The 19,790-nt window shown below is 36.9% G+C and overlaps 1 protein-coding gene across 2 annotated transcripts in view; it reads right to left on the reverse strand.

Moving 5' to 3' along the window:
• Positions 1 to 917: 917 nt before the first annotated feature.
• LOC101670464 (UDP-glucuronosyltransferase 3A2-like) overlaps positions 918 to 19,790 on the reverse strand; it is a 34,593-nt gene continuing 15,720 nt past the window's right edge. For both annotated transcript variants that reach the window (XM_004738121.2, XM_045079469.1), the window contains exons 4-8: positions 13,999 to 14,107; positions 11,132 to 11,663; positions 4,026 to 4,257; positions 2,325 to 2,538; positions 918 to 1,194 (exon numbers count right to left, since the gene is read on the reverse strand). In XM_004738121.2, coding sequence (XP_004738178.1) covers positions 918 to 1,194; positions 2,325 to 2,538; positions 4,026 to 4,257; positions 11,132 to 11,663; positions 13,999 to 14,107 — 1,364 coding nt within the window. The remainder of the gene's footprint in view (positions 1,195 to 2,324; positions 2,539 to 4,025; positions 4,258 to 11,131; positions 11,664 to 13,998; positions 14,108 to 19,790) is intronic.

A 19,790-nucleotide genomic window follows, 5' to 3' on the forward strand; every position in this document is an offset into this window, starting at 1 on the left:
GTGGAGGAAGGGGAACCCTCTTACACAGTTGGTGGGAATGCAAGTTGGTGCAGCCACTTTGGAAAAGAGTGTGGAGATTCCTTAAGAAATTAATAATAGAGCTACCCTATGACCCTGCAATTGCATTACTGGGTATTTACTGTGAAAATACAGATGTAGTGAAAAGAAGGGCCATCTGTACCCCAATGTTCATAGCAGCAATGGCCACAGCTCGCCAAACTGTGGAAAGAGCCAAGATGCCCTTTAACAGACAAATGGATAAAGAAGAAAAAAAAAAGAAGAAGATATGGTTCATATATACAATGGAGTATTATGCCTCCATCAGGAAGGATGAATACCCAACTTTTGTATCAACATGAATGGGACTGGAGGAGATTATGCTGAGTGAAATAAGTCAAGCAGAGAGAGTCTATTATCATATGGTTTCACTTACTTATGGAGTAAAAAGAATAACATGGAGGACATTAGGAGAAGGGAAGGAAAAGTGAATTGGGGGAAATCGGAGAGGGAGACAAAACATGAGAGACTGTGGACTCTGAGAAACAAACTGAGGATTTTGGAGGGGAGTAGAGTAGAGAGTGAGGTGAGCCTGGTGGTGGGTATTAAGGAGGGCACGTGTTTCATGGAGCACTGGGTGTGGTGCATAAACAATGAATCTTGGAACACTAAAAAATAAAATTAAATTTAAAAAAATAAATAAAATGATAAATTTTATAAAATATATATTTTACCACAATTCAAAAGAAGAATCCCAAGAGTGCTTCACAAGAATTCTTAAACACAGGCAGAAAATAGTGAAAAGAAATTTTGTGCAACCCTCAAGTGCCAATATAGGGAAGACACTAGGGTTGCCCTGTGCTAGGGAAAGCCTTCTACAACAAGTGGTTCCCCAAACCTCCACCAAGACAGCACCTCCATCAGGCCTTCTTCAGCTTCCTGGCTCCACACAACCACCTGGCTACCATGCCCACCAGCTTCCCACAGAGCCACAGTGTGCCCAGGGTGACCACCAGCAGGAACAAGAAGACATCCAGCATGTACTGCTCATGCCACGGCTGCCGTAGGCCATGGGGCTTGAGGTGGGCTGCACCCCCTGTCTGGAGGATGTGGTCGATCCAGCCCACCAACCTCTGGGCAAGGGTCAGGGGGTGGGAGCACCTGATGATACTGGCGGCCACAGCCGCTGACTTGTACCTGTTAGCAGAGACAGAGGTTGGGCGTTACTCATGTGGTCTCAGAAGTCTTAGAGACCTTGTATCTCACACACACACACACACACACACTTTCATGCATATGCACAAAAGACTCAGTTTCAAGGAAAAGATATTGACCTGGCCTTATCACAGTCTAGCTGGGTCTCATGGAAAAGTTCTAACTGGTCTATCCATGCAAAGATCCATGCCTAGTGCGAAAAGTGCCAAATTATTAAAAAAGTGACTAAATTTAAGGATGAGTCTCTATCCAGGGAGCTTTTGGTAGGCTAAAGGAAAAAGTATTTATGAATATATGTGATATAACATAAACCCAAATCAGAGTAAATGACCTTGAGACCCTAATAAGATATTCAGTTTATCATGGTTACCACATCTTTATGCTGGATGGCAATTTACATAAGAGAACATGGAACCTTTTACTGACTCACTTAGTAGAAATACACCCCACCTTACTTTCTGGAAAGCCCTGTGCTAGGCCCTGGGAACACAGGAGAAAAAAGAGACACACTTGACCATCCAGGGGAGCTACTTTCTACTTTCTAATGTGAGGAACACACAGTGAATTAAAACAGAAAGAAATGGGGGTTCTGACTGATCCTGTGAAGGGTTAAGACAGAAAAGTGAATTATGATTAAAAGTGGGAAACTGGTGTATTTAGGACAGTCAGACAAAGACTGCCTGCCTCTCTGAGGAGAAGACATTGAAGATGAGTTTGGCTGTCAGATGAGTTAGCCCTGGGAAGAGAAGGGAAGCATGTTCTAGGGAGCAGCACTGACAAAGGCCTGAATCCAGAAACAGTGTGGCATTTTGGGGACAAGAAGGCAACTTCCTGCCTCAGTGTAATTCTACTATAAGCACTCCCAAAATAGAAGAACTCTCAGAGATCCTGTGTAAATAATTCGAGATGGTCACAACAGTTAGGGAAGAAGTTGTTCTCAACATCTAACCTGCATTGCCTTGTTCTCAGACATGTCAGGTGTCAGCACTACACACCTAATATTCCACATCTTGAAGTTTTATCTTTCATTACAAAAAAAGAACCATATAGTGCCCTATGTGTTTGACAGTTTGTTTCATCCAAAGTGACCATAAGGCCAGAGAGCTCCATACCTCTTGTCTTCAATGACTTCCTTCAGAGCCAATGTCTCTGCCCTGATCTGTTTAAGTTGGATAGAGACACCAAACTTTTTGGCTTCTACTCGGATCAGGTTTTCAGTCTGTTCTCCAAGGACAGGAATCCCTACCATGGGTACACCATGTTGGATGGCCTCCATTATGCTATTCAATCCACCATGGGTGACAAAGAGACGGATGCGTGGGTGAGCTGTTGCAAATCAGGAAATATTTCAGGGTGAAAATTTTCAGAATACCAGACAAATTTCCAAGGACAGAAAAACTACAAAGGGATCTTAAAGCATGTTGTAAACTTGTATTTATTGATTTAGCTTAGGACACACTTAGTACACACATTCCAAGATATAAAATTCTGACCTTGTCTCTGTACAGAGATTCCTCTAAACCAATATATTTAAGAGGCAAAACCCAGGAAAAGTTCAGAGAACAGTGCTAAGAAAGACATATTCTTCTTCCCATTGACCCATTAATCCATACATTCATGCATCCATCATTCTCTCTCCACACTGTCTCTCACCTTCCTTCTATTATCTCTGTCCTTTCTTACTCTCTCCTAGTGTCACTCTGTCTGTATCTTCTCTGGTTTTCTATCTCTGACTGTCTCTGTCTTGTGCTCTCCCGGTCTTGTGCTCTCCCCTTCACTTCCTTTTCACTTCCCCCTTATCTGAAATGTTAACACTTTTATTGACATCACATCTCACGTGGCACTCATCAAACTTGTACTATATGTGTTTTCTCCTCAAGTTCATAAGAAATCCTATAAAGTAAGCTATGATAGACCACCCAACTTAGTATTTCTAGTTTCTGTGTGCTCAGTCCACTCATATTTAGAGAAAACTAAAACAAGTGTTGATAATGAAGAGTTCATCTCAAACACTGCCTCTCAATAGAGATGTGCATCAGAATCTATCTGTATTTTTTTGAAAATCAGAATCCTTTTTACCTACAACAAGCCTTCTGAATAAATGTGCAGAACCCTCTATTTTAAGTTCCAATATATTTGTGAGCCATAATTGGGGGATGAGCCTCTGCTGTAGGAAGTGGTTGTGGTACTGATGGGCTCCAAAAAGTGACACAAAGGACAAAGAAAATGTATTGGGGTATAGGGAGTTCTCTGTTACCAAAGAACCGATGGAACAAATAACCAGCTGACAGTTTACTCAGCTTTACATATAAATATTTTGGCACACTCTTTACAAATGATAAATATCAATTTTGTGAGAGCATGAGGACATCTTTTGCAGGGTAGGAGAATATACTAAAATGTGTGGGAGTGTGTGTCTGTAGTGGCACTCAGCCTAACAGATACTCAAGAGGCTAGGAACCACAGTGGCAACAAGAACCCCAATATATGTTCTCAGAGTTCACAAACTGTCTTCATTTGTGTCTGGGCTACCTTGGCCTTTGCCAAGTAGTGTAGGGTCAAAATAACCTGATGATTATATCATTTCTGGCCACAGGTATCAGGACTAGAATAGAAAGAAAGAAAACATGGCAGGTTTAGCCATTTGGGAAGCAGAGCCTGATTTCCCAAGAACTCCAGCTGACTGCTCCATTCCTGTCCTCTCAAGATTATCTTTAGATACTAGATGCCCTTCCTCATGTTGGTGGGGTTCCACAGTGGAAACTTAAAGATAAATAAATGGAAAGAGAGGAGTAGAACTGAAGAGTTCTTACCTAAGAGGTCATTCTGAGGAAGCCAGTCCATGATTTTCACATTTGCAGACAATTTGACATCTTTGGACCAATAAGAAGAATTACACTTCCATTTCACCCCTTGAGACAGATGAGCAAAGGCACTGTTCATCTCCCTGAGAACTTCCTGGGACTGATATATACTCACAATAGAGCCCAGGGCCACAAGGACAAAACCAGAGTCTCCAAATTTGGCAATGAAATTCTCAAATTCCTAGAGAGAAGGAAGAAAAGAAAGGAGGTGAACAAAGTTGTTCATCAAAGCCTAGACAGCCATGAAATGAAAGTCGGCTTTTTGCTGAATACAAACCTCCTATCTGTGCCTAGACCTCACTGTCTTGAAGCCTCTGAACAGCTCAGTGCCCTCTGCACTCTGGTCATCCATTGTGTCTGGTGGTATTGAAGTCATTTCTCCTTCCTTCCAGCAGCCCTCAATTTGAGAAGACCAATAATTTAAAAATGGGCTATCCCCTCAACACAGAAGACAGACAGATGGCTAATAAGAATACAAAAGAGCCAATAGTAGAAACATTTCCCCAGCATCTACCTCAGCTACCTCATCTACTTCTTCTTCCAGAAAAAGACACATCCTACCATATAAACACGTTCAGTAATCACAGATGAATGTGAAGACAGCTGTAGGTGTCCAGTCACTACCACAATAGTCCAACTTGTCCTTGAGGAACTCAGAGCATACTGTAGCACCAACACCTAGATCTAGGACTTACATGTATAACAATGTTTTATAGAAGAGCAAAGTTGGGGTGGTGGGAATCTCTTCCTTCATTGAAAACATGGCCCCAGTACCTCATCCCTCATTCTAGGTGTTGCAGATATGGTCATTTCAGAGTGTTCCAATGCCAGACCAGAGGTGCTAGTGCCTGGGAGAGTGCCAGCTCCTGTCCTGGCCCAGTAAAAGGCAGCATATCTTCTGGAGGCTGAGGTAGATGCTGGGGAAATGTTTCTACTATTGGCTCCTTTGTATGCTTATTAGCCATCTGTTTGTCTTCTGTGTTGAGGGGTTAGCCCATTTTAAAATTACTGGCCTTCTCAAATTGAGGGCTGCTAGAAGGGAGGGCAATGAGAGGAATGGGGTGACTGGGTGATGGACATTGAGGAAGGTATGTGCCATGGTGAGTGCTGTGAATTGTGTAAGACTGATAAATCACAGACCTGTACCCCTAAAACAAATAATACATTATATGTTTGTCAAAAAATTTAAAAATAATAATAATAAATAAATAAATAATGTGCCAGAGGTTAGCATAAAACACTATTAATCTATTAAACATTTAATGATAAGAAAATAACATTCTTGTCAATTATGGATAAAAAAGGGAAAATAAAACCTCCATTATTTCTGGATTTAAAAAATTATTGTTTTTTTTACTGTTAAATTCTAGCATTCTTGTATACTGTGTATATTTGTGTGTATAAAGTGCTTATTTGTGTATTTTAATAACTGTTTTAAAAATTGAGGAGGAAATGTATTGCAATGAGCACTGGGTATTATATGCAAACAATGAATCATGGAACACTACATCAAAAACTGGGTGTGGTGCAAAAATAATGAATACTGTTATGCTGAAAATAAATTTAAAAAATTTTAAAAAAACTAATGAAGTACTATGTGGTGACTAACATAACACAATAAAATTTTTAAAAATGAGAATATATTGTGACCAAGTAGGATTTATCCGGGGATGCAAAGGTGGTTAACTATTCAGAAATCAGTAACTATAATCTTATTAATAAACTACTAAAGCAGGGGGGAAAATGAAAGATAGGTCTCTTCCAAATACTTTCTCTTGTTCTTGTTCTTGTGGCTCCTCTTTTCATTCTCTTGACAGTGCCTATCCCGAACAGAAATTTCAATTTCAGCTTCACACACTGATCAACTTCTTTTTCTGTATAGAATACAACTTAGGTTTTGCAATTTAAAAGTTTTCACCACACTCCATTTCATCTAGATTTTCTCTGATATCACATTCTAAAAGATTTATACATTACCATTTGCCATTTATATTTAGGTCTGTGGTCTATTGGAGTTAATTTTCTTTAAGTGTCTATGATCTTGGCCTAATTGTGTGTGTGTGTGTGTGTGTGTGTGCAGATATCCATTTTTCCTGCACAATTTTTTGAAAGTCTGTGTTTTCACTATACAATTATCCTTACTTCTTTGTGAATCATCAGTTTACTAAATTTAGGTGGGTCTATTTTGGGGTTCTTTATTGTGTTATGTTGACTCTTTTCCTAATCTTCTGCCAATATCATTCCATCTTGATTATTGTAGCTTTATAATAAGTAATCAAGTTGGTAATGTCAGCCCTCCAACTTTCTTCAATATTGGGTTGGCTTCAATTGGGTTGAAGTTCAATATTGGGTTCATCTTCAATATTGGGTTGGCTCTTTAGAATTTTGGTTCTCCATGCTAATTTTAGTATCATTGCATAATTATCTACAAAATAAATTGGTGAGATTTTTATTGTGATTGCATTGAATGTATTGATCAATTTAGAGAGAACTAAATACTTGACAATATTGACTCTTCCTATCTATGAACATATTCTCTCCACTTATTTAGATCTTTGATTTCCTTCATTAGACCTTTGTAGTTTTCCATATATGGATCTTGTACATATTTTTTAGGTTTATTCCCAATTTTGGTGATGCTAACATAAATTGCATAGTGTTTTTAATTTCACATTCTTCTGTGAATTGTTTATATATAAGACTGGTTTTATACATTAAACTTGTATCTTGTGACATTGCACTAATTGCTTACTAAAGTTACAGGAATTTTTATTTGTTTTTTCTTTTTCAGATTTTTGTATTGGAGCATCATGTCATCTGTGAACAAAAGCAGTTTTATTGATCCCTTCCTAACCTATATGCCTATTATTCCCTTTGCTATTATTTACCTAGGACCTCCAGTATGAGGCAAAGAGGGCCTAGTAAGAGGACATGCTTATCTTGTACCTGATAGGTTGTCCTTTCATTTTCTACATAATGCCCTTTGATACAGAGCAGGTTTTAATCCTGATGAAGTCCTATTTATCTACTTTTCATTTTGTTACTCATGCTTCCCACGTCACATCTACAAATTCATTACCAATTACAAGTCCATGCAGATTTATGCCTTTCCTTTCTTCTGAGATTTTTATGGTTCTTAGTTCTTTATTTAGGCCATTGATCCATTTTGAGTTAATTTCAGTATGTAGTGTAAGGAAGCCTGAAATACATTCTCTTTCATGTAAAAATCTAGCAGAATCAACATTATTTGCTAAAGAAACTATTCTTTCCTTGTTTGAATGGTTTTGGCACCCTTGTCAAAAATGAATTGGTCACAGATGTATGAGTCATCAAACTGTTCTTCTTCATGTTCTTTTGGCAATTCAAGGTCTCGTAACATTACCATATGAATTTGAAAATTGGCTTTTTCATTTCTATAAAAAGAAGAAGCCATTGAGCCATTGATAAGGATTAGATCAAATCTGTAGATCACTTTGAGTAGTAGTATTCTCTTAATAAGATTAAGTATCACAATCTATGGTCTGGAGATATCTTTCTATTTATTTAGGTCTCCCAGAATTTCTTTCAGCTATTTTGTAGTGTCCTGTGTACATGTCTTTCAAATCCTCAGTTTAATTGGATCCTGTTGTAAATAGAATAGTTTACTTAATTTCATTTACAGATTGCTCATAGCTGCCATATGGAACATAATTGCACATTGATATTTTCCCATGCAACTTTGCTGAACTCATTTATTACATCTAGTAGTTTCTTTCTGGGATATGAATTCTTTGGGATTTTCTCCATAGAGAATTACATCATATGAAAATCAAACTATTTCTACATTTTCCAATTTGGGTGACTTTCTTGTCCTTTTCTTGTCTACTTGCTCTGTCAAGGGCATATTTGAATAGCAGTGATGGGAGGGCATCTCAGACCACTGATCTTAGGCAGCACAATTGCAGTCTATCATAATGAATGTTATGCAGAGAGTGTACCATAACTCTTTATTATGTTCAAGAAGTACCTTTCTACCCCTAGCTCTGTGAGTATTTTTATCATGAAAAGGAGTTAGTTTTGTATCAGACACATGAAAAAATGTTCATCATCACTAGCCCTCAGGGAGATTCAAATTAAAACCACATTGAGATATCACCTTATGCCAGTTAGAATGGCCAAAATTAGCAAGACAGGAAACAACATGTGTTGGAGGGGATGTGGAGAAAGGGAAACCCTCTTACACTGTTGGTCAGAAAGCAAGTTGGTGTAGCCTCTTTGGAGAACAGTGTGGATATTCCTCAAGAAATTAAAAATAGAGCTTCCCTATGACCCTGCAATTGCACTCCTGGGTATTTACCACAAAGATACAGATGTCATGAAAAGAAGGGCCATCTGTACCCCAATGTTTATAGCAGCAATGGCCACGGTTGCCAAACTGTGGAAAGAACCAAGATGCCCTTCAACAGACGAATGGATAAGGAAGATGTGGTCCATATACACTATGGAGTATTACGCCTCCATCAGAAAGGACGAATACCCAACTTTTGTAGCAACATAGACGGGACTGGAAGAGATTATGCTGAGTGAAATAAGTCAAGCAGAGAGAGTCAATTATCATATGGTTTCACTTATTTGTGGAGCATAACAAATAGCATGGAGGACATGGGGAGTTAGAGAGGAGAAGGGAGTTAGGGGAAATTGGAAGGGGAGGTGAACCATGAGAGACTATGGACTCTGAGAAACAATCTGAGGGGTTTGAAGTCACGGGGGGGTGGGAAGTTGGGGTATCAGGTGGTGGGTATTATAGACGGCACAGATTGCATGGAGCACTGGGTGTGGTGCAAAAATAATGAATACTCTTATGCTGACAATAAATAAAAAATAAATTTTAAAAAGTTTAAAAAAAGGAAAAAAATCTTTTCTGCACCTCTTGACATGATTTTTTTTCTTCCCTTCATTCTAATGACATGTTGTATTACATTGACTGATTTTGTTATTTTATAAAATATCCTTATCTCTTGCAAAGTTATGACATAGTCTGTTTTGTGTGGTATTAATTAGTATATAACTACCCCTAGATGATTCTTAAGAAGTTCTGATTTAATCCTCTAAAAATGAGTGTTAATACACTTTTGTCGATTCTTCAAAAAATTCGTTTCTTCTTCGTCTGCATTGTTTGGTTGTCCCCAGCTCACAGCCTTTACTCTATTGTCATATCTGGCTCTATTTTGACTCCATCCAACACTACACCAAAGATCTGCCAGCCAAGAGACCATTTAAAATCAGCTTTGTTGTCTTTTGATAATTATAAGATTAATATAAATCTATTACTTAAAATTGAAAAGAGTAGAGCATGACATCAGAATAAGAAGCTCCATGCTCTCACTCCCCAAAAGAAATATTAAATATATATATATTTAAAGAATTGAAGATGAACTCTACCCCAGGCAAATGTATAACCAGTCTCACTGAATACAGCAAATAGCTTTGAAAACACCATCTGATCAGAATCCCTACCCCCAGCATTGGATATTCACATGAACAAGAATAAAATTGACCCTCACCTTACACCATACAAAAAACTTAACTCAAAATGGATTAAAGATTTAAATATTTAAATGTAAGAAACTACAAAGCTCTTAGAAGAAAACATAGGGGAAAGCTTTCATGGCATTGGTCTTAACAATGATTTCAGTGATATAGCACAATGCAAAAGAAAATGAAATATCAAATTCAAAATGAACAAACACCAAAACAAACAACAACCATAAAACCAACTAGGACTACATTAAACTAAACTAAAAAGCTTCTGCACAGTAAAAGAAAAAATCAAGAAGGTAACAGACAACGTACAGAATAGAAAATACTACAAACTATCCCTGATAAGAAATTAATCTCTAAAATGTATAGGAAAAGTCTACAACTCCATAACAAAAAAATTAAAAAATCTTATAACCCCATTAAAAAGTAGGCTAAGGACTGAAATAGACATGCATCCAAAGACAACATGCAAATGGCAAACACATATATGAAAAAATGCTCAGCAACACTAGTCATCAGGGAAATACAAATCAATACCACAGTGTGATATGAATTCACACCTATTGGTATGGTTATTACTAAAAAACAGAAGACGTGTTAATGATATGGAGAAAAAACAACTATCATACACTGTTGTTAGGAATGAAAAATGGTGAAGGCACTATGGAAAACAGTATGGAAATTCCCCGCAAAATTAAAAATAGAACCACCATATGATGGAGCAATCTGATTCTCTTTCTATACTCAAGAGAATGAAAATAAAGATCTCAAAGAGATATCTGTATTCCCATGTTTATTGATGCATTATTCACAATAGCCTAGATGTGGTAAGAAACAATGTACATTCAAAAGATAAGTGGGTAAAGAAACTGTGATATATATACATATAGATATATATGTATATATACATATACAATATGTATATGTTGTATATGTATACAATATGTATATATTGTATGTATATAATGGAATACTACCTATTGCTTACCCTTCAAGGAGGAAATTTTCCAATATGAGAAAACGAATCTTAGGGAAATTATGCTAAGCGGCATAAGCCAGAATAGCAAATACTGTATAAATTAACTTATAGAAAGCATCAAATATAGTCACATTTTAGAATCAAAAGTGGGAGTTGGTTTCTAAGGGTAGGAGGGTGAGGGAAAAGGGTAGTTGTTATTCCATGGAGGAAGAGTTTCAGGTAAGCAAGATGAATAATATCTTACAGATGTGAGGTACACATGATCCCTACAGTAAATAATTATATTTTGTACTGTTAAAAATTTGATAAGGGTGTAGATCTCATATTGTTTTTACCACAATAAAATCAAATTTGAAATGAAATCAAATACGAAAAATAGACTAGAAAAATATAAAAATAAATATGTATTTATAGTATAAAATAAATTAAAATATATATTCTCATTGTTGTCTTTCTCACACTACATCACTCCCAGTTCCTACTGGCAGGGGAGACACCAGTTCTGCATTAAAGAGCTCTCCATGAAGTCCATATTGAGAGCTAAGGTTTCACTTACTTGTGGTACTGGTTTAACAGGTCTCACCATTAAGCCTCCAACATATACAGTATTGGGAAGTAGAGGCCGAGCAAACTCAAGGGCAAAGTCAGAGTTAACAAACCACAGCTCTGCTTTCCTTAGAAGATGAGACAGAACTGGCCTTGGACCTTCTGGGAAATGTTCCTTGATGGTGTTGTCAAATATAGACTGGACTTGCCATTGCTTCATGGAAACACCAAAGAACTTCAACAAATTCTTCAGTCTTCCCCAGAAGTCTATGTGGTCAGTTAGCAAGGAATGGAATACTGGAACATAAGACACAGGGCTTGGTAGCCCAAGGTCCAAAGTGTTAAACTGTGTGGGAAGAATTGCCACAAATGGCTTCCCAAGCTTCTCAGCAACCAGGAAAGAACAGAAGTCAAATGCTTCAATGAATATCAGGTCAAAGTTCTCATTTTTCAGGGAATCCATGATATCACCTCTCTTGAGCAAATCACTGCATTGGATTCCCAGTTGTACCATTAACTTAAAAAAATTGTCAGGTGTTTCCCTGTAAAAAAATTAATGGCAAATATTCATTGGAGCTGTAATTTCACAAAGTTTAAGAGAATCTTTGGCTCAAAGAACATATCCCAGGTAAGTAAGATCATATCTGGCATTAGCCCACATAATTTACCAGTGTATAATGAATACTCTGTTCTCATCACTCTGCTCTGGGTGTTTCTGCTTCCTAAAATGTTCTCACTTCCTCCCCTCCCCTTTCTCTGGCCAATCCATATGTATGCACTAGTAAAGTTAATTCATGGTCCTTCTAGTTCGTCTTTTTGTTTTGATTTACTTTGTTCTTTTTAAGGTCATTCTACATCGAAAACATTCTCTGTCACTAGTAGATCTCAGAGTCCCATGTCTAGCTGATACATTCTGTGATGTTCTGTTGAAGTTAATTTGTTTCATTTCTTCTGTTGAAGTTTCATACTGACATCTTACAAGTGACTGACTATCCTGTTTCCTAACCAAACTATGGAAATAACTTCATGGCATCAATATTCATTTATTTGAAACTGGGTATATCCTGAATTTGACAGATTGTCTCATACAAGGAACTTTCTGACAGTAGTATTAGAATCTAAATCTTAAGTTGAACATGAGATTTATCTCTTCCTACCTAAAGAGATTAACAGTTTTAAACAAACAAAAATAAAAGCCTATTCAAATCTAACTATTATCCTTCCATTTCATGCCAGCTGGAGTATTCACAAAAGTTCATGCTAAAATTTTACCACTACCTATTAAGACTCTTCTCTATGGCACTATTCCAGGAATTAGTCTCTCAATGTTTTGCCATCAGTATCTGCAAAGAATATGACCTTTTTTATACAGCATATGGGTGATAGATGAGAATATTCTTGATGAGAGGTTATAGGCCAGGTGCTTTGGAGACCCATGGGCCTCCTATTGAATGAAGGACTGAGAGAACCAAGGCCCAGCAAACCTGTAACCTGTGCAACATTCTACCCTACCAGCCCACTTAAAGAAGGACCATAGGTGAGAGCTTATTAGCAATATGCAGATATACATGGGATTTAAAATCACCTTCATGTGACAATAGATGATTAGCTGAAATTATTCTCTATTACATTATAAAAGATTTTATATAAAGAAATATTGGTTAATATCATTGAAAATTCAAGATATGAAGTACAAATTCTTTAAAAGTAGAGCATTAATCATATTGGAAATTAAGTTAATCCATTGAATAAATACAGGAAAGTGCTGTGCTTCACATATTATACCATATCTAACGTATATAAAACTGGTCTCTAAAATAATCAAGTGAGGTAGAAGAGACAAGACATATAATTTTTAAATATGTGAGTAGCAACACAAGATAAAATAAACAAAGTTTCAAATGAGAACTTTAGATCAGATCTCTTATAGATGAGAGAATTTAGTCTTCTAGTCTGACTAAGGAAAAAGGATTTATGGAAAAAGCCAGATTTTAGAATCACCTTGTAGCAAATAAAATTTCTATGGAAAGAAGGGAGATAGAGATGAGGCCACTGTATTAACCCAGCAGGAATGAATTTGTGTCTTTTCCCTATAACATGATAAGTGACAACTTTCTATATTTCCCAGGTAATGAACACTACTCTCAGGTTATTCACTCATTTTGTATCACCAAGATACTTGGTTTTTCAAATGAGTTTAAAAGACAGTGGTTGAAGGTATTAAAAAAACAATATTCAGGGTGCCTGGGTAGTTCAGTGGGTTAAGCCTCTGCCTTCAGCTCTGGTCATGATCACAGGGTCCTGGGATCAAGCCCCACATCAGGCTCCCTGCTCAACTGGGAGCCTGGCTTCCCCCTCTCTCTCTGCCTGCCTCTCTGCCTACTTGTAATCTCTCTCTCTCTGTCAAATACATAAGAAAATCCTTAAAAATATATATATTCATAAGCATCTTTCTATTCTTGAATTTATGTGAGGGTAAGAGAGGATAAATAAGTATTACATGGTGGGTCTCACTTGCCTAACAACAATGAGAAATTTAAGTTGTCTAAACCACCTTCTTTGTTGTAGAGTATGAAAACAAATATCTAGGTGAAATGTTGCCTGGAAGATCCAGAAGGAATCCTCACTATATGGAAATACATACATGTATTCCCTCACTATATGAAAATACATACATGTTTGCAGTGGAATAGCAACAGTACAAAGACTGAATGTTTGGGGGTGCAAAACTCATCCACTCCATCCATCCACTGCCACCAACATTGATCTCCCCATCCATTCACTCATCCATCTATACATGCAAGCATCCATTCATGCAACCATTCATTTCTATCACTAAAGTGGCAAGTGTTTCGTTCAGAGAATAAAAGAAATTACCTGCCAAGCAAAGCTTCTGTCACAAAGAAATCAAAAAGTTTCTTAAATTCTTTTCTATGATCTTCAGATGGAAGCCAACTGATAACTTTGTACGAAATGTTTCTCTTTTCTAAAAAAAAAAAAAAAAAAAAAAAAAAAAAATTAAAATTAAAAATAAAACACCAATAAGAAAATGTTTAATGATACCATACAACCCTAATTAACAATGACATGATGATAACGTGTTTGTTTACTCCAAGGATTGTATATATATATTCAAATGTTTGCTTTTTGAACTGGTTTGGTTTGGTGTTTCTGCTTTCTTATTTCTTCAATCATGCAACCTGCTAAACTTTATTGAGAACGATATAATGATAGTCACTTTTACTCATTTTAAAGTAAGAGAAGTTTCTGTTTAAAGTTTGCACTTAAAGGTGTAACTAGTCACCATTTTATAGGTGAGAAAAGAGTACCAGATAATTGGTCCAGAGTGTACATATAGTGAATGGTACACTTCATATCTAAATACATGTTTTATCCCAGCTTCCCAGGCATTTCCCACCTATAAAAAGAAATCATTTTCATTAAAATTTAAAGTGATATATGCACAGGTTTTTCACTCTGCCAAAAGAATTACCAAACTCTAGATTTTAAAAAGCGGTCTTCTGCAGCCCTACTTCACATCCCAGAATTTCTCCCATAAGTCATGTGTAAAGGAGTCTGACACCATTCTTGAGGTTGGACTGATGACAGCTTTCAAGTTCTATCCCCCCCTTAAACTTCTGGGACATATCTTGGCAAACAGAGAAGAAAGCCTCAACATGCCATCTCTTAAGTGAGGAGGAGTTTTAAGCCAAGCAAACCAGACCCAAGTAGGGGAATCTTCACCTCCTCCCTACTCAGAAGCTTTCATAATTGGCATTTGGGGACAAAAGTATGGGAGTAGCCTTTCAGTGGCCGGGACCATGTGTCTCACCAAACCTGTTTTCTGTGTTAGCTTAGATTGTGCTTCTGAATCCCAGCATGAGCCATGATTGACACTAGACTACATAGTACATAGTACATTAACCTGTGACCCATGGTTGCGTGTCTCAAGTACTGTCCCCATTATGAACAGTGCTCTGGGTAAGACTGATTCCAGTTTACAAGTACAATGAATGGTGTGAAGAAGGACAGTCACCATGTCATAGGTAGGAAGAGATCCACACCTACAAAAGTAGAAATAACTCTACAAACCTAGAAAATGCTTTTGCTACCACTGCCGATTATATCTCTTTAGCTTAAAGAAAACCTTGATTAAAAGAGGAACAGCGTGATCTCACAAAACAAACTGAAGGCTGCTGGGGGGAGGGGGGTGGGGAGAAGAGGGGTGGGGTTATGGACATTGGGGAGGGTGTGTGCTTTGGTGAGTGCTGTGAAGTGTGTAAACCTGGTGATTCACAGACCTGTACCCCTGGGGATAAAAGTAGATGTTTATAAAAAATTAAAAAATTAAAAAAAATAATAAATAAAAGAGGAACAGCGTGTATGTGTATGGTTAGCTTGTGCAGTTGTGATCTTTCTACTTTTTTTCTTAATGTACAAAGCAGCTTTCTTTTTCTTTTTCTTTTTCTTTTTTTATTTTCAGCATAACAGTATTCCTTGTTTTTGCACCACACCCAGTGCTCCATGCAATCTGTGCCCTCTCTAATACCCACCACCTGGTTCCCCCAACCTCCCACCCACCGCTGCTTCAAACCCCTCAGATTGTTTTTCAGAGTCCATAGTCTCTCATGGTTCACCTCCCCTTCCAATTTCCTCCAACTCCCTTCCCTTGTCCTCCATGTTATTTTTTATGATACTTCCAACTCTGTTCTCCTTTTTCAAGACAGCTTTGCCTACCCTGCATCCTTTTCATAGTTCCATATAAATTTGAAGATTGTTCAAGTTCTGGGAAAGAAAAAGCTGTTGGCATTTTGATAGGGATTGCACTACATGTTTTGGGTAGTATACATTTTAACAATATTAGTTTTTCTAATCCATGATCATAAAATGTTTTTCCCTAAAAAAAAAAAAAAAAAAAAAGAGGAACAGGGAAAAACACTGATGACACCCCCATGGAGATTAACTCAACAGGTTCATTCAAACTCAATCTCAGGTCTCTCAAAATCACTGCTAGCAAGGCACTGCTACCTAGCCTTGATGATACTAATTGGGGTGCTCCGAGGGAGAAATTTAAAAATATGAGCAGGTTAGAACAAACACGGACCCAAAACACATCTAACAACAACCCAAACAAAGAGGAAAGACAGGCGGAAAGCACGGTGGGAAAGTCAGGAAAGAAAATAAAACAGAGGTCTCAGCTTTGATACATGTGGAATTTAACATTACTTGTAAAAAGCCTTTAGAACAGAAGAAAAGCACAGAATGGCTTTTGTCCTCTACATCAAAGCTTCTAAATTACTTTAAACATTGAATGAGATATACCAATGACAAACCTTAATCGTCTTAATGAATACTTGGGCAAAAATAACAGATACATAAGAAAAGCTCACTGAATTTATCAAAGAAATTCCTGTACTCTAAGGAGTCAAAAATATTAGTTATAGAGGACAGATTTGCATGCCCTGTCTTAACTACTGGGACTAAATATCCCATAGTCATAATAGCCATTTTTTATATTATCTCCTGGTGGCTATGGTTGCTCTTATGTAACAAGTCATTAACAAAAATAAAATTAAGGTTTTAGCATGTACAGTAATTTTGACAAAAAGGGACCCTTTGGATCTTCCCAACATATTAAAACTGTTAATACACCCAAATATATATTAAAAGAGTATCTTTAAGGATTATAATAAGATTTAACCATTACGTAGAATATGTTAAGCAAAGAGTGATTATCTCCACTGATTCTCTAATTTATAAAATTTTAATAGCCTAATTCAGACTATTCTTAAACCAGAAAAGAAGTAATGATGCCTTGCAGTGGATTACTATAAGGCTATGGACATGATGTAGCATACTAAGACCCCCCATTTCTAATTATTACTGAAATTGCAGACTATGTTTAAGTACTAATAGATGCTTTACATGCATAGATTTGGCAATGATTTCTATTTGGCAATCAATTCCTATTTCAACAAGCTCTCAGCTGCAGTGTCTCCTCACCTTCACCTTGGCAGGAGACAAATCATTTGTAACTGCTTTCTTATGGACTCCCTCAACAACCTGCACACAAGCTTTCCCGGCAAGACCTTAACCGCATTCAGTTTTCTCCAGAAGTACATGTATGACATTGCATCAAGGACAACCTCCTTTTGCAGAGATTCATCCAGCACGGGCACTCAGGACACAAACATTCACACAGGAGCTCACAAGAGGGATGTGCTGCTGCCCTACACAAAGCACAAGCCGTGGCACCTCAGTTGAATTCCTGTGAAGAGTTACCTGTCAGTTGAAGGTCTTTCCATCCCTGACACCATCAAGAAATAATTGTTGGGGCTCACTTCCAGCATGAGAGTATAAGAGCTTTCCTGGACACACATTCAAACAGAAACTGGTCAAAATTTTATTTTATATGTACACACACAAATTCAACTAAATATACATAAATGCTGAACAGAAAAGTTGGTCAGAAGGTAGTGGTAAATATTCTAGGAAGATGGGGGAGAACCAAGAATCTGTCTCTGCACCTAGATGACAATTGTCCATCTGTGCCCAAGAAAATGCTTGAAAGATCTTTCAGAAAAGATCTGAAAGTACCAAAATTTATACCTCAGGTTGAGCCTCACCACAAAGGCAGCCTGACACAATCACAATACAAAAGTAATAAGCAAATTAATAGCAAAAACCTGCAAACTCTGTAGAAGGGAGGAGAGTCTCATCTCCAGATTTAACACATTGTTAAATTCAATTAGTCAGTTTTCAACAAAAATCATAAGACACACCAAGAAACAGGAAACTGAAGCCCATTCAGAGAAAAATAATAAATCAATAGAAATTGTCCCTGAGAAAGACCTGATGGCAGATATACTAGACGATGACTTTAAAATAACGGCTTTGAAGATTCCCAGGCAACTAAAGGAAAATGGAGAGAAGGTTACAAAAAATGTATGCAAAGTAGAAATATCAATAAAGCATAGAAAATCTAAAAAAAATTTCAAAAACAAATTGTGGCACTGAAAAATGTAATAAATGAAATGAAAATTTCACTAGGAGGATTCAAAGGCAGATTTGAGGGAGAGAAGAAATAATCTGTGAACCTGAAAATAAGACAATGGAAATTATCAAATGCAAAGAACAGAACGTTAAAACACTGAAAAAAAGAACACAGCCTAAGGGACCAACATATGCATTGTGGATGCTCAGAAGAAGAAGACAGAAAGAAAGGAATAGAGAGAATATTTTAAGTCATAATGGCTGAAATCCCATAAACTGGGTGAAAGATATGAATAGAAACATCCAGGAAACTCAATAAACTCCAAGGAAAATGAACTCAGACACCCACACCAGGACACATTATAATTAAAATTTAGAAAGATAAAGAGAGAATAGTAAAAGCAGCAAAAGAGGGCATGTAAAATGATGAGCCCTGGTGTTATATACAACTGGAATTGAATTATATGGAATTATTGAATGCTATATCTGAAACTAATGATGTACTATATGCTGGCTAATTGAATTTAAACTTAAAAAGTAAAAATAATAAAAGCAGCAAGAGAAAAGTGACTCATCACATACAAATGACTGATTTACTCAACAAAATTTTTTCTGAAGGATGTCAATGAGATGAAGAATAGATTTCTTTTTATGGAGGGAGGATAGGCATCCAAGGAAAGAGAGAGAAAGAGAACCTCAAGCGGTTTCCTTGCCAACATGGAGCCAGCCATAGGGATGGATCTCACAACGCTGAGATCATGACCTGAGCCAAAATCAAGAGTCAGATGCTTAATCAACTGAACTGCCCAGGCACCCCTAAAATTATCAACAGATTTTTAATCAGAAGTTTTGGTGCCCAGAAGGCAGTGGGCTAATATATTCCAAGTGCTAAGAAAAAGAATGATCAACAAAAAATTCAGTATCTGGCAACACTTCAAAAGTGACATTCCTTTTAACACATTCCTGGTAAACAAAAGCTAAAGTTGGTTGTTACCACCAGGCCTACACTGACAGTAGGGAGCCCTCCTGGGAAAAAGGAAGCCACCAGATAGTAACTCAAGAGATATGGAAAAATAAAGATTTTAATAGAGGTGAATGCATAGGGAATTAGATAGCTAGTATTATGGCAATGCTTTCTAACTTGACTTGAACTTTCTACATGTTTTTTGAAAATAGTACATTTTTGTAAAAAATATATTATTAGTTTGAAAACAAGTATTTAAACTTTGTAACTCCAAGTTTTCTCTGTAATTTAAGGTACTAACACACTTAAATTAATGATAGTTTATGTTTGGGGCACACAATGTAAAAAAATGTAATTTTGTGATATCAATGATGCAAGGGATGAAAAAACATTATATGAGGAGAATTTCTGAATTTTGTTAAACTGTTATAAATTAAAATGTGAGTAGCATAGATTTTAGCATGTTAAATTAAATCCCCATCGTAACACACATAAAAAATAACTATAGCCATACACAAAAGGAATGGCACAAGAATTTAACATTTCACAAGAATCAGCTAAACACAAAAGAAATGGTAATAGAGAAAGTGAAGAACAAGAAACCTATAAGATATATAGAAAACAAGTATCAAAAGGACAGAAGTTTCTCCTTATCAGCAATTACATCCAGTGAACATGATTAAACTCTCCAATGAAAAGACAGACATTGACA

The sequence above is a fragment of the Mustela putorius genome, unplaced genomic scaffold, assembly GCF_011764305.1.
Source record: "Mustela putorius furo isolate JIRA1106 unplaced genomic scaffold, ASM1176430v1.1 tig00000407_pilon_pilon_pilon, whole genome shotgun sequence".
NCBI classification, from domain to species: domain Eukaryota; kingdom Metazoa; phylum Chordata; class Mammalia; order Carnivora; family Mustelidae; genus Mustela; species Mustela putorius.